The 19,363-nt window shown below is 39.7% G+C and overlaps 1 protein-coding gene across 6 annotated transcripts in view; it reads right to left on the bottom strand.

The window, feature by feature from the left end:
* GABRB1 (gamma-aminobutyric acid type A receptor subunit beta1) overlaps positions 1-19,363 on the bottom strand; it is a 143,538-nt gene that overhangs the window by 54,516 nt on the left and 69,659 nt on the right. For 5 of the 6 annotated variants that reach the window (XM_074904735.1, XM_074904736.1, XM_074904740.1 and 2 more), the window contains one exon: positions 10,672-10,892. In XM_074904735.1, coding sequence (XP_074760836.1) covers positions 10,672-10,892 — 221 coding nt within the window. The remainder of the gene's footprint in view (positions 1-10,671; positions 10,893-19,363) is intronic. The other variant, XM_074904737.1, reaches the window with a different exon arrangement.

The raw sequence follows: 19,363 nt of genomic DNA, 5'->3' as shown, positions 1-19,363 counted from the left end.
GATATCAGGCACGAGCTTTTATGGTTTGAGGGGAGAAAGCTGAGACGGTAAACACACAAAAGCGCCTTCCTCATATGATACCCACCCCTTAAAAGCAAGTAAAGAAAGAAATACTTGTAAAAAATTGCTTTTGCTATTATTGGATGAAGTGATTCTTAGAGTGTATACAAACTTACTTGAAATTCTTCGTGATCAAAGGTACTTCCGTGTTAACCTCTGCCATTAATTTTACTTAATTTCTGTCTCCCAATGTGTTTGAGGAAACTATATTATTTATTTATTTATACCCACTACAGACGAGCTTTGGTGTGAATGCAGTTCTTTTTAAAAAATAAATAGCAAAAAAAAAAAAAAAGACCATCTACTTAGAAGTGCAATTTTGATGTAGTTTCAGTTGACAGTGGCAGATTAATACTTCCAAAGTACCGGAAGACACTTGCACTTCTGATATGGGAGAAAGGGAGGACTACTTGCTCAGATTTAGTAGGCAGAACAGAGGATAAAATATTCCAAAATTAATTATACCAAGACAGTAAGAGATGATGTGTTGCATAGATATGTAATTCATACTTTGCAATGTCCTTCAGCTTTAAAACTAAATGTCTAATTATTTTTTAGTTTTTCTTTGAATAGTATTAATGTGCTTAAATAGTATTTTAACAATATCAATATATTTAAATAGGTGACAGACAATTTCAGTAATCTGAGTTTGATCTAGAATCTGCTTGACTTCAGTGGTCTTTGAATAAAGCCTAATGGGCTTTGCTCTACAAAATGTTTATAATTCAGTTCTTCAAAGTGCTGTACTTGATAGCCACAATCAATTACTGCATCAAGCTTTTGTTCAAATTCAAGCCCATGAAGCCAGTTGTTGTGACTCCACCAGATTGCTTATGTACTTAACTACTGAGTCACCACTCACATATTTAAAGCTGAGTCCATGTTAAGTACTTGGGGGTTGGTTGGTTGTTTTTTTTTTTGTCTATAGGACTTGCTCAACCTGAAGTGTTTCCCCACCTACCCTAGGTTATTTTCACATGAAAAAAAATGCTACGTGAAAATCGAATAAAAATTAAGTTGGGTGAAACTGGAGGGAAAACTTCCAAATCAAATCTAGGGAATTATGTGACAACTCATTAGGAGTCTATGAATAGTTGCTCCCCACATTGCTGCATGTTTCTGCCACATCTGCTGATTACTGGGAGTAAGATCCAGGGGAGATTTGCCGTGCATGCTGCTGGAGGGAGTTCAGTTTGTGTGCTCTTTTTGGGATGTGCAACTGGTGGCTTCCCCCTGGCTGTTTGTGAGGCCATTCGTGCTACAGACAGCAAGGCTGTCTCTGAGTTACTCCTGGGACTTCTTACCCTGGCAGCTGGAGAGGACCCTAGCTTTCTTCCCTTTTCTTACAGTTTTCAGTCTTCCATTTCCATTTCTGTTGTTTATTAACTACTAATTTACCACTTAATTTTATCAAGCCTGCAGGCTCCAATTTGTTCTTGATGCTGAACAAAACCTCAGTGTTTCGTAAGCGGTCTTTTTGGTTTGCACATAGAAGCCCATAAACATTTGCAGGTTTTCTAGTTTACCTGTAGTAGTAAAGGTCTACATAAATGATGCCCCATAATGTTTAAGGGTTGTACTCACTTATGTCTTAAATATCCTCTGTTTTGGTGGTGTGCTTTCAGTTCTGAATTACTGCAGTGATCTCGGTCTCAGGTATTCTTCATCAAATAACGTTAAAGAAATTATAAAACACTGTGTTGATGGGTATGTTACATTATGTATAACAAACGTGTGAGTAAAGTAGTAGCAAGATTGCATTTCACTGTATATACAGCGTTACATGAACATATCATAAATGTTGCAAATCCAACCACTCCAGAGTGAGGTGCCTGAACTGAGGTAATCTCTTCGATTTCCAGTCATGGTGTTAAACAGTGTACAGCAGCTTCTGGTGATGAGTATAGAGCAACACAGCACACAGTTTCCCACCAGTGCCCAACTAAATACTGGAGAAGTAAAATGATGAATTGAGCTTCATGCAGCAAATGGACTAAATGCGCTTGTCCTCCACTGATTTATCGTTTTGCACTCTGCCCTTTCCAATCTTTGTACATTAAGTAGGGTAATAAGAAACTGCAGGCTGGACATGAAGAGTCCTGGCAGGAGCTGGAGGAGGCAGGTTTGGGGAGAGGTGCTCACATCTGGAGAGGGGAGTGCTGCTAAGCTGGCAGATAGTGTAAATGCAGGTTTCAACATCTAAACTGCAGAAAAGTCTGGCTGGACCTGAGAAAATGTTCCTGAAATGCAGTAGGCCCAGAAGGGAAGTAGAGCTTTGTGCTGCTACTTTCACAATTCCTCCTGCTAGTTAAGTTAGATGGCTGCAGGGGACACCCAGCCTGAGGAGGAGACATAAGTAAAAAAAAAATAAATAAAAAGTACTTTTTGATATTTAAGGAGAATAATGCAGTAGTTGTTTGTTATGAGCTTAGGAGTTGTTAGGTTAAAGAATCACAGAATCACCTAGGTTGGAAAGGACCTTGAAGATCATCTACTTCAACCATTAACCTAACACTGACAGTTCCCAGCTACACCATATCCCTCAGCGCTATGTCAACCCAACTCTTAAACACCTCCAGGGATGGGGAATCCACTACCTCTCTGGGCAGCCCATCCCAACGCTTAACAACCCGTTCTGGAAAGAAATGCTTCCTAATATCCAGTCTAAACCTTCCCTGGTGCAACTTGAGGCCATTCCCTCTTATCGCTTGTTACTTGGTTAAAGAGACTATCCCCAGCTTTCTGCAACCTCCTTTCAGGTAGCTGTAGAGGGCGATGAGGTCTCCCCTCAGCCTCCTCTTCTCCAGACTAAACACCCCCAGTTCCCTCAGCCGCTCCCCGTACGACCTGTGCTCCAGACCCTGCACCAGCTCTGTTGCCCTTCTCTGGACACGCTCGAGTCATTCAATGTCCTTTTTGTAGTGAGGGGCCCAAAACTGAACACAGGAATCGAGGTGCGGCCTCACCAGTGCCGAGTACAGGGGTAAGATCCCTTCCCTGTCCCTGCTCGCCACGCTATTGCTGACACAAGCCAGGATGCCATTGGCCTTCTTGGCCCCCTGGGCAGACTGCTGGTTCCTGTTCAGCCGGCTGTCAATCACCCCCCCAGGTCCCTCTCTGACTGGCAGCTCTCCAGCCACTCCTCCCCAAGCCTGTAGCGCTGCTGGGGGTTGTTGTGGCCCAAGGGCAGCCTCTGGCATTTGGCCTTATGGAAACTCCTCCAGTTGGCCTCAGCCCATGGCTCCAGCCTGTCCAAGTCTCTCTGCAGAGCCTCCCTGCCCTCGAGCAGATAAACACTCCCACCCCACTGGGTGTCATCTGCAAACTGACTGAGGGTGCACTCAATCCCCTTGTCTAGATCATCAATAAAGATGTAAAACAGGAGTGGCCCCAAAACTGAGCCCTGGGGGACACCACTCGTGACCGGCCACCGACTGGGTTTAAGTCCGTTCACCACAACTCTTTGGGCCCGGCCATCCAGCCAGTTTTTTACCCAGCAAAGTGTGTGCCCATCCAAGCCATGAGCAGCCAGTTTCGTCAGGAGAATGCTGTGGGAAACAGTGTCAAAGGCCTTACTGAAATCAAGGTAAACTACAACCACAGTCAGTTCCTTTATTCTTGCTATTTTTTGTTTGGTGTCTGAATACAATTATATCTCTTTACATCTGAAAAACAAAGCGAGCCAATAAAATTTCTGTAGGATTCTCTCATTCTGTTCCACGTTTTTTGCCCTGAACTAGAGTTATATAGAGCACATAGCTGTTCAGTTAGATTTGCTCACTCATTCACTAAAAAGGAGTGACACTGATAGCGTCTCATACCCTGGTGGTCCTTCCATTCTTGCACAGAGCTATGAGACAGACTACACCTGTACGGCATTCTCGTGCTTTCAGCAGTATTTAGAGAAGCACATCCCTCATCTTTTGTGTGAAAAATAAGCTATATCGTGGTATGCCTGTGCCTGCTTGAGCACTACCATGCTTCATGCAGTAAATTGCAGACTAGCCGTATGGAGATTTTTTTTTTTTCTCAGAAAGTATTGTACAAACCAGTTTGCAATCTCTATCAAATTAACAGCAGTGTGTGGGAAGTGACCTGGGGCAGACTGTGTCAAATTAACCAGTTTTGCACATCGTAAGAACAATCCTGAAAATGCATTTTAGCTTATGGCAACATCACATATTGATGGTGCTGCAGCTCTCAGACAAATACAGATGTTCTCTGCTTTGACTTTATAAACACACAGGCTGGAGGAGTCCTTGCTCAAGCATGAGGGAGCATAAGCGAACTTTGGTGCTTTTTTTCCTCTGGTAAACACCAAGGTTAATGAGTAGCTCTTTCTCCTGCAGTTACTGAAGCCTGGTTAATTAATGCAACTGTATTTTGGCCATGCCTGCTGTCTTCTGTGCATAGACTGTTGGTGCCAACTGTTTTCTCCCCATGGGTTTAGGTACTTGTCATGGATCACTCCTCTCCTTGCACCAGCCATGCCATGCCCAAGGACTGGGTTATGGACTAGGAAGAGGAGATCACAGTAGGATTGATAGAGGGGCACAGACAATTCAAACAGTCTGCAACCAAAGGGAGGTACAAAGAGGAAAATCCATTTGCCTTGAAATCAGTTTTGCATGTCCTTTTCCTCTCCTTTTCTGTGAGTTGAACAAATGCTTCTAGCAGTGCATCTCCTGTGATTAGGGGCCATGACGGCTGCCCATCAGGCATGTTTGCTTGTTTAAGGGCGATCTGCTGGAAGAAAGTTGCAGGCCCATGTGACCTGTGTCAGGCTGAACTGGTATCCACAATGTGCACATGAAATGCCTCCCTTATCCCTACACCTTCCTAGTAGCAGTACACTGAGGAATGTATTCATTTGCCTGTGAATCCTGAAAAGTGACCCTCAGAGACTGAAATGTTTTGGGAGGTGGAAGAAATGTCAAATATTTGTTTGACTTATTTTTGCAAAGTTCTTTATATCTTCAGGTTTCAAAAAGATAAAGGAAGTCCCAGACTGGTTCTTGTGAGACTTAATACCAGGTAAATACATATGAAGACACAAAGTAGGAGAAAGTAAAGTTTTCTGTGCTGGATGTGACCTACTGTCTTGCTCCTCCCTGGATTCTTTACTCTGGCATAACACTTCTTTTTTTTTTTTAAAGCCACCTGCTGCTAAATCTTTTGGCACTGATACATGGAAGAAATAGCTTTTTGTATCACTTTCAAAACTACTCTATCACCTTGCTTTATAAGTTGTTCTGTATTCTTCTGTGGAGTAAAATAAACAGTAACTTTTCATTTCAGTTAGAAGGCATCATTTTTTATCATTTAGTCTTTTTTTTTTTTTTTTTTTTTTTTTTCTGGAGCTGTTTAGTAATACAGGTGAGGACAGTCTATTAATGTAAGTATGCTGCTTGTTGCCATGATGGAATGTGCTCAAAAGGACCCAATAACTGACTCTAATAAAATCTATGAATGTGTTTGGAGGAAAACCAAAACTCCATAGTCCCGAATCATAGCAATACAAAACAAATCCACAAAGCAGTGAAATTTCACTGCACTCAAAGATGTAAGCTCCTGGCTAGCGAATTTCTTTAGTAACATTCTCGGATATGTCATGAAAATAGAGACAGTCAAGAAGGGAAGTTCACACTCAAATTTACTTTTAAGATTATATTTAAAAACAAAGCATTCCACATTTAATAAATATAGCTTTTCTTGCATTCCACCTGTAGGATATGCTAGATGGGCTTCCAAGGATACTACATGAATAAGTGGTCAGTAAATCCAACGTTGCATGGGTCAATTCACATTTGTGAGCTGGTCAGAGGTAGATGGATGTGTTTGACCATGTTTACATCACAGAAGATCTTCTTTGTGTAAGAAGAGGTGAAATAAGTCCTTATATTGAAGGCAGAGATCATCCTTTCGCCATCCCCTTGCAGTTGTAGCAATGCCTAGGAAAGTAGCATCCTCTGTAGCAGTATAAAAATGTGTGGTCTCACTAAACCCAGAAGTTTTCAGTGCTCTAAGCCCAACCTGCACATCCTTGTCGTAATATGCTCAGACCCCCTGCCTTGAAATAAGTGAAGACCTGCTCCAATGAAAGATGGGCTTGTGTCTGAACACCAGAAAGGAGGGAAATTTGTGTAAAGGTATCACTAAAGGTATGTTGAGTTTCTTAACTAGTACTTTTGAAAGATATACTTCTTTCACCACACCAGGTGAAATTCTGCTGATGTTTATTTTATTTTGAGGCAGTGTCGTGATAACAGATGTCTTGGAAGCAACAAGATGTCATTGTTCTTCTAGTGAAATGCTGAGAAGAATTAAGAGGTGGCATAAAAATACTAGAAAAGGATGATTTAAATCAGAGCTTCTATTCTTGACATCATGATGTAAGAATTTGCTTATGGAATTCAGAACAATAAATTAATGTTTCCTTAAAGATCTTAAATACAGATTACATGTCTAGCATCTTACCTAGGAAAGGGGGAGAAAGAACAAGCAAAAGAACTAACAGCATGTGTTGATTTGAGAATCTAAAGCTTTGGGAGAAATATCTATAGAATCTTGCCTGAAAAGGCAATAAAAATAATGAGAGACGCTGCTAGTGCCAGAAGTGTTATAGCTAATAGGATCTGATGACTTATTAAAAATTGGGAAAAAATAAAGAAGAATCCAGTATTTTACCATCTGTACTGGAACCAGGCTAGAGTTGTCTCAGACACCAGCCTCACAATGCTGCAGGTTTGCACATTGACTCAAACGGATTTTTTTTTCTTTCTCTTCGGAAGCAGGTGGCTACACCACAGAAAATAATAATAGCTGCTGGTGGGAGTACTTGATAGAAACTGGAGAATCACGCACTTCAGGTAGATAATACTTAACAGTGACACTCAACTTCCCTGGCATATTTGAGATGGAATTCAGTGGAAATACTAATGTGGAGTTAAATACGTTTATGTGTGTTTAGTTGCTTAGGCAATAGGATGAAAGAGTTATTTGGTTAGTAATGTTATGCATTATTCACTACTGTGAAAAATTATCAGAAGTAGTATTTTCAGTAAGAGACATAACAATGCACAGTTTTAGAGAGCAGAAGGTTTAAGAGCATTTTGTGTCTGCACAAGTTTATATGCACACATTGTTCTTTAAACTGTGGGGTTATAGCAGCTGAAAGTTACAGGAAAAAAATAGCTAAAAGGGCTGTTTTTTCATCATAGAAATAAGACTGTAATGGAGACATACTGAACTGATAATGTTTTGTTATATGATCTAAAACCATTCCAGTGTATTCAGTGCATGTTTCCCTTGTTTATTCATCTGTAAAGCCAGATGATTAACCTTGTTTTATTCTTCCTCAACTCTGTTGAGACTGAACATTTCATCATTGCCAAACTGCTGAGTATACTGATGCAAGCAAAGCAGGTTATTTAGAGCTGCTGTGATTGTTCCAATCCCTGTTTAAAGAAGCCAGTAAAATTTCGTATCTGAGCTTGAAAAGAAACATTTAACTCTGGACTGAAAAACGAAAATTTGTGTGGGGAATAGGAGGCAAAGGGAAAGCAAGCGTTTAAATCATCCTTGAGAGATGGTTTAAGGCCCTGCCTAATTTGTTGGGCATTCAGACCCTGGTCTGCAGTGTAATTGGTGTTGTCTGTCTTATCCAAGTCATGCAAGGCCAATGCTCTGTCTTCAGCAATGGAGGTCATGGCTCCTGTGTGAGAGGTTTGGTGATACTGTCTTCATGGTCTCTACTGCATAGAAACTAAATGAAGCTAGTATGTTGCAATGTTTCTTCTCTACTTGTGAGACTAAGATTGCAGCCGTGCTCAAATTTCTAACAGGCAATGCTGAATTTTACCCAAGAACATTTTCTGCAGTGTTTTCTTGTGTTCTATTTCTTATGAGGCACCTGTGTCATCTGGTATATGAAGAAATTTCTGTTTGTATGACCTAAAGGCTGACAGAAGCATATTTATTACCATGAGGAAAGTGACCGCTAATAGATGCAAACCAAGTGCAATAATTGCCATCTGTTCTATGAAACCTGTTTCAATGTCTCTTCATTCTTTCTTCTGCTCATTTGTTATCTTTGCCTTTGATAAGGTCTGTCTTGTGGGATGGTGACACTGCATGTGTTTTCACTGTCAGACCGAAGTCTTCTCACTAGATGTATCTAAACAGCTACCTTGTCCTTGCAAAAAACATGGCACATCAGCTTGAGCTGTAAAAAAGTCATGACAGCTGAGCATCTCTTTCTGCATGTGGTTCGTGACGACAATGCTGTTGTTATATATGGCCACATCTGACAAAGCAGGGGCTTGGGGTGCAGCAGCCTTCTCTGGGGTGAGAAGGTGGGGAAGCCCAAAAAACCTTGGAAAGTCCCAGGTTGCCCCTGTGCCAGCGTATGTTAAGGGCATGAGGCAGGCGTGAGGGAGGAGATGGGAATCGCCCAGTACTAGACTGCAAGTGTGTGGAATATAGGTTGCCCTTTATATTAGTGGGGAGGGGTGTGTGTGGGTGTATGTTTATTTGGTTTTATTTGGTTTCCCTACTGAGAGCAGGGAGGTATTGGATGGGGTATTATTGTAAGTTGCAGAGCTGCAGCTGTGCTGGAGTTGCAGAGCTGCTGTTTAACCATTCAGATGCAAATGGTAATTTAATCATATGAACTATGTGAAGGTGACCATCTTTACTGTTGCACTGGAGTTTGCCTGACCACCTCTGAGAGGAAGAACACAGGCATTATGCTCAGGCGAAGGTCACAGCTTCTTGGCCAGGCTGGTGCTTTGTGGATGAAGTACATGAAAGGACTTGCAGCAGGTTCACCAGATATGTCACAGATTCTTCTGCTATTTCTGAAGAAGGCAGTTATTGATGTCAGATGTATGACATGCGTGTTGGAAGAACATGCATGACATACATTTCTAGGTATATTTTATATTGTATACAACTGCTTGTGACAGACTGCTTGGCTCTAATGCACATTCTTGCCCCTGTGCAAATCCTGGAATGTAAATAAATTTAGTTTCTGGCTGGGAAAAAAAAAAAAAAAAAGTATGGAAAGTTCTCAGGCCAAAAAGCCCTCTAATGATAACTGCCATGCTAAGCTGATTTTCAGAAGTCAGTTTGATTGAAGGGAACTGTAGGAGGTCTGAAGGCAATGCGAGAGATTTATTTTTCAAATGCTCTGTTTAGCAGATGATAATGACAGCCTGTAGTCTATCATCTGTTTCCTCATGGGTTCCTTGTTTTCTTTTTTGCAATAGAAGTAGCATTTTTTCTGCACCAGCACAGATCTGGCTGTATCAAAGTGCCTATGTAGTTGTTGGTAGCAACTGATGTGCGCTACCTGTGAATCTGACAACTTCAAAAGAAAATTTATGATGAACCAAAATAATAATTTTTAAATGATTTTTTGTTTCTTGTGACGCTTGAATTTATGGATTGGAAGGCTTTCTCTGAGTGCATGGGGTAGTGTTGTGTTTTAGAAGGTTATGCTTTTGTAGGCTAAGAGGTCATTTCAAACTTTTATTTTCAGTAAGCTCTAAGTTATCTTTCCCCAACCTGGCAGGGTGGATTGGAACTAGATGATCTTTAAGGTCCCTTCCAACCCAAATCATTCTAAATATTATTTTTATTTTGAATTGCTGCAGCAGTTTGGTTTTTTCAGTCCTATCTTAGGTACAATTTTGAGGTATTTCAGCTAGGTTTTATGCTTTATGACTTTTTTTACTGCCTAACTGAACTATGCTTTCAGGTTTATGTTCTCTGGACATTATTTTCACTGTTGAATGACAACAGTGATCAAAGGTTGTTTCAGACAGGCAATGTCTCTTTTCCATGCAAAGCTACCTTAACTTTAAAAATAATGCAAAGCCTACTCAGGCTCTGCAGCAATCAGAACATAAGAACTTGGTTTAGTTTTAATTTTACATTTGTGTACCTTATCATTAGATTGTGCCTGTTCAGTTCTTAGAATATATTTTTATCAACAGGGGTCAATACAGGTTGCACTGTATGAAGAAACAGTTGTGGTGTGAAGAGGCAGTGATTAAAGGAGAAGCAGCAGATTAAAGAAAACCTGTTACTCAGACATATAGATAATCTTTAAATAAATCATGTAAATTTAGAAATGTCATCTTTTTATTCCCTATCAAATGTTGGTCACATCTTCAGATAACTCCCCGTTTTATATTTGTTGAGATTTTATATTTTTATTTTATTATTTGTTATCTTTTATTATTAATATTTATATTCTGTATTTGTTCTAAAGAGCTGCCGGATAAATTTCAGAAAGAAAGGTTTGTCTAAGCTGTGATTAGCAGGTGAGAACCATAATAAAGAACTCATCAGTAGTATTAACATGCTCAGAAGAGCTGAAAGAAACAGAGGCATTAAACTTTGCTAGTTATGGCTATAACTTTTAAAGGTAGTTTTGATGCCCTGTGGAAAATTCTTGGGTGTATTGTGGTGGTCTAGATGGAGTATTTGTTGACTCATAAAGCTGCACTGAGCAACCAGGAAAAAGGAGAGGAGCGCAGCATTGGTACTCCTGCACTTGGATTCTGCCAGGACAGCCATATAGCTGATTTAAAAAACCCAACATACCGTAGGCCATAAAGGACGGTCCCATCTGGATGGAGTCGAATCATTCGGTTTTTCACAGTCACCCCATGGACAAATGACTTCTTGTCATTTTGGAAATACGTGTCCGGCACCCAGAGCTGGTCAGCCACCCTGTTGTCCAGAGTTAGGTTCAAAGGTATTCCAGAATAAGAGAGCCTTTTATCCCTCCAAGACTGCTGGAAGTACATGGTCAAGGTGTAGTCCTAGGGAAGAAATAAGAAGGGCTTTTTGTATTTTGCGTATTTTGCATACTGATTAACTGAACAGAAGTTTCTTTTTAGATAACTCTCAGTAGTTGAGTATCAGTAGCAACAGAAAGTTTAAGGATCTTTATGATGTTGTCATTAACTGTGATTGTAAGTCTTGGCCTGTTTGTGTTAATGTCAAACTTCACACTACTCATCAATGTCAGCGACTACTACAGGCTTTCAAAACCTCTCAAGCCAAAGGGAATACATGGTACATTTGGGTCTCCAGTCTGTGGATCCCACTTGTGCATTTTTTGACTTTTTTTTTTTTTTTTTTTTTTTTTTAAATGTGAAAAGAGCAGGGTTTAGCTGACCCCAGCCAAACAGCATTGCTTACCATTGAGGACATTCTTTTGATATTCCTTCCCTTCATCTTGAAAGATTCCTTCCCCCGCCCTCCCCAATTCAGAAAGGCCAGCAGTCCATAGACCTCCCGAGAAAGAGCAAATATGATCTCAGAATGTATAATGGACAACTTCCCGTTCTGCATCTGCTGGAATTGCCAGTGTAATGACCTTAGATAGCTGGGCACATATCACCTCAGCCCAGGGAATGCGGTGCTTTCTGTCCTTGGCAATCAGACATTACCACACAGAAAAAGAACGCCTTCTCTTGACTATCATGTTATGTAGCTTAGATGAAATATCATTTATGTAGTCCTTCAGCTTTCACTTAGTCTGAAAAAAAATAGTTCTAAAGGCTTATGGCCTGATTTACTCTCTCATGTCTGTCTTTCTGGGAATTAGGAGATTTTAAAGGTAGTCAGTTCTTTAAAGTGGAAAAGACCATGTACTCTGTAGCTGATGGAGTTCTTAGAAGGTAAGTGGAACAGCATCATATGAACTATTAGTTTTCTCTTCCTCATCTTCTCCCCCAGCACCCTTTTTGAGTGGCAAGTTGTTTTGTCACATATTTTTTCAGTAGAAATGCAGCTAAATTATAGATATTATTGAAAACATTGGTCAGGGGTAACACTTTCTTTTGTGAGGGAAAACCTTACCTCTGTCATCCTCGCAAATCCTAGCCTGGACTCTTAACTTTTGAAGAAATAGAAAGCATAAAAGCTGTCTGGTGTGATTTGCTCTCTTCATCTTCAGTGGCTTCTTAAGACTGTATCATTGCCATGAAATCAAAGCAGACTTGTTACTTTTCCAAAAGAGTTTCTGCCTAAAATGTTGCATCTAGCAGAACGATAAACTATAGACTTATCAGTAAAAGAGTTAATGAAAATACCGTTCTTGTTTGCCCTGGGCCTGTAGTAGTTGTTTTGTATGGAGGAAATGCCATAACTTGATCAGTGGTAATACACAATAGGACAATTACACCCATTCTGAGGACCTATTTGCAAGAATTTTACAGATATGCCCTTTCCCAGGCCTGCAAGATGATTACCCATGACAGAGCCAAGAAGTGGTACGCTGAAGGCATGAGTTTTTTTCCTGGCCAAGGTGTCATGTCCTGCTTAGAAGAGGGAGAGAAGTGACTTAGATTTGTAAATCCCCAACAGAGTGGACAATGGTGAGAGAAGTCTCAAAGTCCGTATGCAATCAATTATGAATTTCCCACCGTGTATTAACTGGATACATGATAACTGACTAAGTATATAACAAATTATGGCAAGCAATATGATATGAACAAGGAAAAGGATGGGAAAAGAGAAATAGAGATGAGGATAGAAATCACCAGTTGATTTCTAAATGGTTGATTTCAACAGTTCCTGTGTTGGTCCCGCCAGCGAGTGTTCAAGGATGCATCCGTCTTCTTCACTACTGTTACCCTTGCCCCTCCTCAATTTATATACACTTTCCTTGGGTCCCCCCTCCAGGCCAACCTACATATGGATGTATTGTATGCATGGGGAGGAGTAAGGTGCTTCATGGGATGTTGCAACTAGCATGATCTTGTTAATCTTTCTTAGCATATGCAAGGGTGTCAACTTTAATGTGCATTTTGCAGCTAATGCGGCAAAGGTCATTCACCAGCCCGATGGCCCTGAAACTTTACAAGATGTACCAGAGGAGAACAATCCTGTCTCCACAGGGCTTCTTCCTCCAGCCGCATCCTGTACTACCCAGGCAAGTTTTCTCCCACATGGGTCACACAACAGATAAGAAAGTGTCAACCTTAGCTCACTGAGCACAAAACCTGCATTATTCAGACTCCACATTATCCACTCTGTGACTATAGTTTCACAAGTGTTTGAGACGTTCCTCTGAAAGCGTCAGAGGGCCTCCACCCCACCCATTCCTTATCATTGTTTATGCTTCCCTCAGACTGCTTCTCTCAGTCTTTGTTTTGGAGAGTTAAAAGTTGTCTGTTACACCAGGTAACTAGGAGGAGGTCAGGACAGCTGCTTTTTCTTTTCAGACCATGCTGGTCAAGCCTGGAACTACAAAGTAATGCAGTGGGATGTATGCTGTGCTCTGCTGAATAGGTGATTTATGATTTAAATAGCGGTATGGAGAAGCATGAACCCCAAGGAAGCAAGTTTTTGAATGAACAATTTGAATAGAGTTGGGTTAGAAACAGACACTTAAAGAGAAGTTAAGTCCCCGCCCTTTGTTCCTCTTATGCATATACAGACCCAGAGACCAGATGGGAATTGGATGAGAAAAAACAAAAATTAAAAAAAAAAAATCGCTATTCTGGTGCAGTTCTCATACGTTGTATCTGTTTTCTAGCCTATTTCAAGCAACTTTAGGTAGAAAAGCTTCCATACATGGCTGATACAAGATAAATCCTCAGTGCTTCACTTGGTATCCTCTACATCTTCTGCCTGATTCAGCAGAACCTATGCAGTCTGCAGCACAGATGGAACAGAAATTCCAATTATACATAATTATCTTTTTTCCTTCCTGCTCTCCTCTATATTTTTACTAAGTTTTAAAGATGGTTTTGTAGAATTGTTGTGCTGTCCTGTAGAAAAAGCTTACAATTGAGAGTGGTGCCTATGTGATGGTTCTGAAACCAAGAGAGAAGAATAGCCAAGATAAGCTACAAGAGATCTCAAAGGATATGATCAAGTCAGTGGCTTGGGAGAAATTCTCTCTTGGCTATGGCTGCTAGAAGAAAATGAGTTGCTATTTTTAGCATTATAGTCTGCTTTAGAAATTTTATATTACCCAGCTGTGCATATATACAGAATACTGCTGTTGGTAACACTATGGTAGAGTGATCAGCTGTCCTGCAATTGTGCTATACTATGTAGAAATACATGGCAAGCCAACAAGTGTTAATAGGGAGAAAAAGATCTGAGCTTTATCCTGAAGCAACCTCAGTGTTTCTTAACTCAGAAAGAATTATCAATTTTTTTCCATTCCCCAGAATGTAGGAGTGTTACTCATTAAATATTTTAATGAGGAAAATGAAGTTGTATATCATGGTTGTGAGAGTTCCTGTACGTTCTTATTTTAAAAAGCATAGTTAAGGGTTATTTTAATAAAAAGCAAATTCTATCTAAGCTATAATAACCTAAATGATATAGTCATACATTTTCTATTTTTTTAATGGAATACAGCCTTACCTTTCTCATATTTCATCAGTGAAGAATGAAATGCTGGCAAACCATATGGCTAGCCACATCTTGGAGGTGTCTGTGTTATTTTTTTTATATTTTACAGTAGTGAGATTGAAGTGAGGATTTAATGAATCTGCCTTCTACCCTGTAAAGTTTGCTAGGGGGTTTGTGGTTTCAAGCTCTACACTGTATGAATAATTTCTGAATCTTTCAGATCTATAGTGTTAATTGGCTGCAGATTTTTTTTTTTATCTTTTTATGACTGCTTCCCAAGACCTAAAGCATCAGTTTAGCTATGAAAATAGATCAGACTATGTTTAACTTTTGTATTTAAGAATTTCTAATGATGAGTTACAGCAGGGCCTAATGTAAAATTAAAAAAGAGAATCTATTTCTGTAGATTATTATCTTTTTAAATGTTTTGTTTTAAAAAATATGTCACTTTTTTTTAGAAGCACACTGAATATTTTTTAACCCCCCCCCCCCTTTTTTTTTTCCCCAGTAGATTTAATGGAGGTGTCTATGCTTTCCACACATGACTCCCTGCTTTTTCAGGGCATAGTCAGCCTTCCTAGTGGTAAATGCCTGAGAAGCAATGACAAAGTTGCTTTGATGTGTATTGATTTTTTTATTTAATGTGATGAATTCTGATTTCTTAGAATTAAATGGGTTTTATTTCTTAGTTATTGTGCAAATTTCTTATTTTTGTGTATCGAACTGGAAATTTGTGAGAGTATACAGATGTGTACTGTATTATAAGTCAATTTGTATCAAATAAATAGACAAATATTAGACAAATAAATACATGCTAGTTCTAGGTAAGAGATTCTGTGAAAATGTGAGTAAGAGAAACTAGCCTATTTTACTCAAAATGGCAAATTATTTTTTAATCTGAATTTAAGCAGCCTCATAAATAAATATCGGCATCAAGCTTTGCAGTTCACTTGGGTAATACAAATTTCTTGTAGTAAAGAAAATGAACGGACCACCGATGCATATTGTACTTGAAGTTAGAAGAACAATTTATAGTTCCAGTAAGTAATAGACTGGAGAGTTCCCATACAGTACTATGTTTCCTTTTTATTTCTATTTTTTGGTTCCCTGATCTTTTTTGTGCAATATGTATAGATGATGTAAGGGCAATAATGGATTTTTTTTTTCCTGTTAAACCCATGTAGCTCTCTGAAAGCAGTAGAGATCCATTAAAATAGCTAGATAATTTGGACTTGCTGGTTATTTCCATTGTGTGGTTTACCAGTTCAGCACAGCAGAGTATAATGTGGAATATTGTTATATTATAATCTAGCCTTCTGGGAGGCACAGAACTGGTACTTCACCATGCTTATCAGTTGAATTATGGACTCTGGAATAAAAGAGGAGTTTACATTCCTGCTGTACTGGCAGTTGCTTCAGCTTTCATAGATTCCAGACATACATGTTTTAAGGGGAAAATAGGGAATCTTTTAACGTGCAGTGTTCAGCTTTGTGATCTAAAAGATCTTTTGTATTTTTCTTCTTTCCAAGGTGGTCTCAATTTAAGTTCTGTTATCATTTCATGCACTGAAAAACAGCTTAGCACATGTGGTGGTTTGACCTTGGCTAAATGCCAGGTACCCACCAAGTTGCTCTATCACTCCCCCTGCCCTGTCTTTTTTTTTTCTCAACAGGGCAAAAAGGGGAAAGAAAGTAAGATAAGAAAAAAAAACCCAACGCTTGCGGATAAAACAAAAGCAGTTTTAATATAAGCAAAGTGAAGCAAAGGTCTGCACATGGAAGCAAAAAGAGACCAGATTTATTCTCTCCTTCCCATGACCAGGAGCTGTCGGGCCTTCTCAGGAGCAGGGCTCCCATACGGGTAGTGGTTGCCTCGGAGGACCAAGGGTGACCCCACCCCCTTCCTCCTTTCTCCCAGCTTTATACTGAGCAGACGGGATATGGTCTGGAATATCCCTTTGGTCAGTTGGTGTCAGCTGTCCTGGCTGTGTCCCCTCCCAAGATCTTGCCCCCCCGTCCCACTGGGGGAAATGTCGGGAAGAGCCTTGGTGCTGTGTAAGCGCTGCTCAGCAGCAGCCACAACACCAGGGTGCCATCAACACCCTGCCAGCTCCCAGCATAAACCACAGCACCAGGAGGGCTGCTGTAGGGGAAAACCAATTCCAGCTCAGCCAGACCCAGTACAGTGCATTGGGATATATTTAAGTAATAACTGACTATTAAAGCACACTCCAGAAGTCTTACCAACTAAACATTACCAATATGAATGCAGTTCTTAGCAAAAGTGAGTAAAAGGAAGACTATTTTGTGAATATTTAGCTGTTCTAGGTCAATTCAGTATCAAATGTCAGATCTCTAGATGAGTTTGCGCATGAAAGTACTGTGCAGCAAAACACATCAATGAAACACACCAGTGTTATACTTTTAATAGATAACAGTGTATATTGATAGTTGTAGGATGCATACTGTACACCTAAATGATCTTAAATTTAAACTCTTGGGAACCATCCAATAATCAAATATCTGGCAGCATCATAGCAAATGAGAAGCAATGCAATTCAAATTTAGTATGACTTAATCAAGACAAACATAACTGAAATTGCAATTTAAATATGGAGTGATCATCAGAATACTAATACTGGCTGCAATAAGACCATAAATGTAGAATAGCAATATATGTAAATCCTGCTGTGACTGCAAGCTGTTATTAATTGGGTAAGATTATTTTCTGTGTTTATCTGATACTAACAAGAATGGGAGGGGCAAGAGTTTTGAGACAATGGTAAGTGCTGAATTTGCAAACTGTAAAAAAACCATACTCTACTCATATGTTGTAAGCATGCTAATGTATTCTGAAGAAGCTGTTAGCATTTGTTTAGCAAGAGTTAGCTGTGCTATCTTGGAACTGCTAGGGAAGATCTATACCCTCACATGACAAAGAGTAAGAATGCAAACAGTGATGTGGTATTTTGGGTGTGGGGTTGGTTGTTTTGGTGTGTTTTGTGTTGAGTTTTTTTGCTTCTTTATTTGTTTGTTTGTTTTTTACATTCTGTATAATTTCCCATTTATACTTGGTGCTCAATTTCAAATACTGCACAGAATTAGGGGAAAACATTTTAACCAAAAGTCTGGAAGAAAATACTGGTTCTACTCATGCTCTTCTCTAAAAATGTCAGGGCAGCTACATCTCTATAGTAAGCCTGCAGTCCAGCCAAGCAAGGAAGCCAGGGAGTTAGGGATGTACACAGTAGTGGATCAATTGTATTCGCCTTCCTTTCTAAGGATGTAGTTCAGTGTTCCTTTTGGTTTTGTTTTCAATGAAGACTGATGCAGCATATCTTGCCCAGTTTCCCTCTTCTGTCCAAAGTAGTGGGAGAAGTGGGGAAGGAGCATGTACTCAAATTATTCAGTGCACTGGCCTGGTTCACAGGAGGCTGCAGTTCCTGTAAACTGCATTTCTGTCAGGGTAAACAGGATAGGGAGCTCCACTGACTCCAGGACAATAGAACAAAAAACTTCTATTTTCCTGAGAGAAGCTGTTTGTTTTTTCAACAGGATCAGAATTTTCCCACTTCAATTTTTCAGAAATCAGATTTTCTGTCAGAAAACTGCAAATCATTTGTAGATATGTGATTTCTGTAGGAGAAAAAGTTATGCAAGGTATTGTTATTTTGTTTGATCCAGCCGGTAGCTCTAGTTGCTAGTGAAGTGCCTTGCATTTTTGTTTTTCAAGTGTGCTGACTATTCTCCAGAGAAATGTTTCCTAAACCTTGTTGGCATTTATAACTTCACAATTAAATTAAGTATGTGGCATCACAGCTGTGTCTTACAGAAAGAAGCAGAGATCTGGCAAGAGTCCTCATAGCTGTAATGATGATGCTCTTTATTGCTCAAAGCACAGCCAGGAACAAGATTAGACTCATTGTAAGAGTAGCATGTTGGAAATGAAGGCGCTCATCGTTACTGATTTGGGATACAGTATTACTCTTTGCAGTCAAGGCAAGTCTCCTTAACTGCTATGGGGTTAGAATTACATCCAACGTCTTCAAACATTACTGAAAAAGCAAACCAAAAGGCAAAATGTTTCTCAGTTCCAACAGACTATGTATTTTATTGCATTTTGTTCAGTGTTTTAGTAATAATACTTAGTAGAATTATTTATTACTGCTTCTGGCATTTAAATGGATTGTTATGATAGTTGTGTTCCACTGGCTTGGCACTAATTAACATACAGGAGGGTAATATCTCAAGTTTATCTTGTGTATTCTACTTTGCCTCATAGAAGAGTAAGGACTTCTGTACTTTTGGATCAATATTCCACTGCCTTACTCTCTGTTTTTTTTCTCTTATTTGAGCTTTGCCAACCTTTCAGGCCTGAACATGCTGCTTGTTCTTCGTATAGGAAGAAGAAAGATGATATTACTAAATACTAATATGAATTGCTATGATTAGGAGTGGACTTGGCTAAACTTATCAGGAAAGTAAGGTAGCAGGTAAGGTAGGCTTAACAGCTATGTTATCCTCACCAAATGTTGGAAGCTCCTTTAAGAAAGCTTGAAAACCATAACAGCATTCCCAGCTGCACTTTGAACTTCCAGCCACATAACCTACTGTCCGGGGTAGCAATCAGCTACACCAGTGTAACGTTGCTCACAGTCCAAATTAATATTATGTCTGTCTTAAGTGGCTATGCTAATTGCTGACATAAGAATTAGAACACATCTGTGGTATGAATTCACATACCCTCAAAGATCAATGAACTGCTTTTTAGTACCCATAGGAAACAAGTAATGGTATCTATTCCCATGCTATTCTATTTTGCTTTGGAAGCTAGTAACCTTTTCTATATAGAGGTAATACTGCCATAAAGGGGGGGTGATTGAGGGGAGGGGTGGAGAACAGGAAAAATATGGCA

This window comes from Athene noctua, chromosome 4 (assembly GCF_965140245.1).
Source record: "Athene noctua chromosome 4, bAthNoc1.hap1.1, whole genome shotgun sequence".
Lineage (NCBI taxonomy): Eukaryota > Metazoa > Chordata > Aves > Strigiformes > Strigidae > Athene > Athene noctua.
Note: the sequence above shows the minus strand (reverse complement) of the source record. Positions and strands in the feature narration are given on the sequence as shown.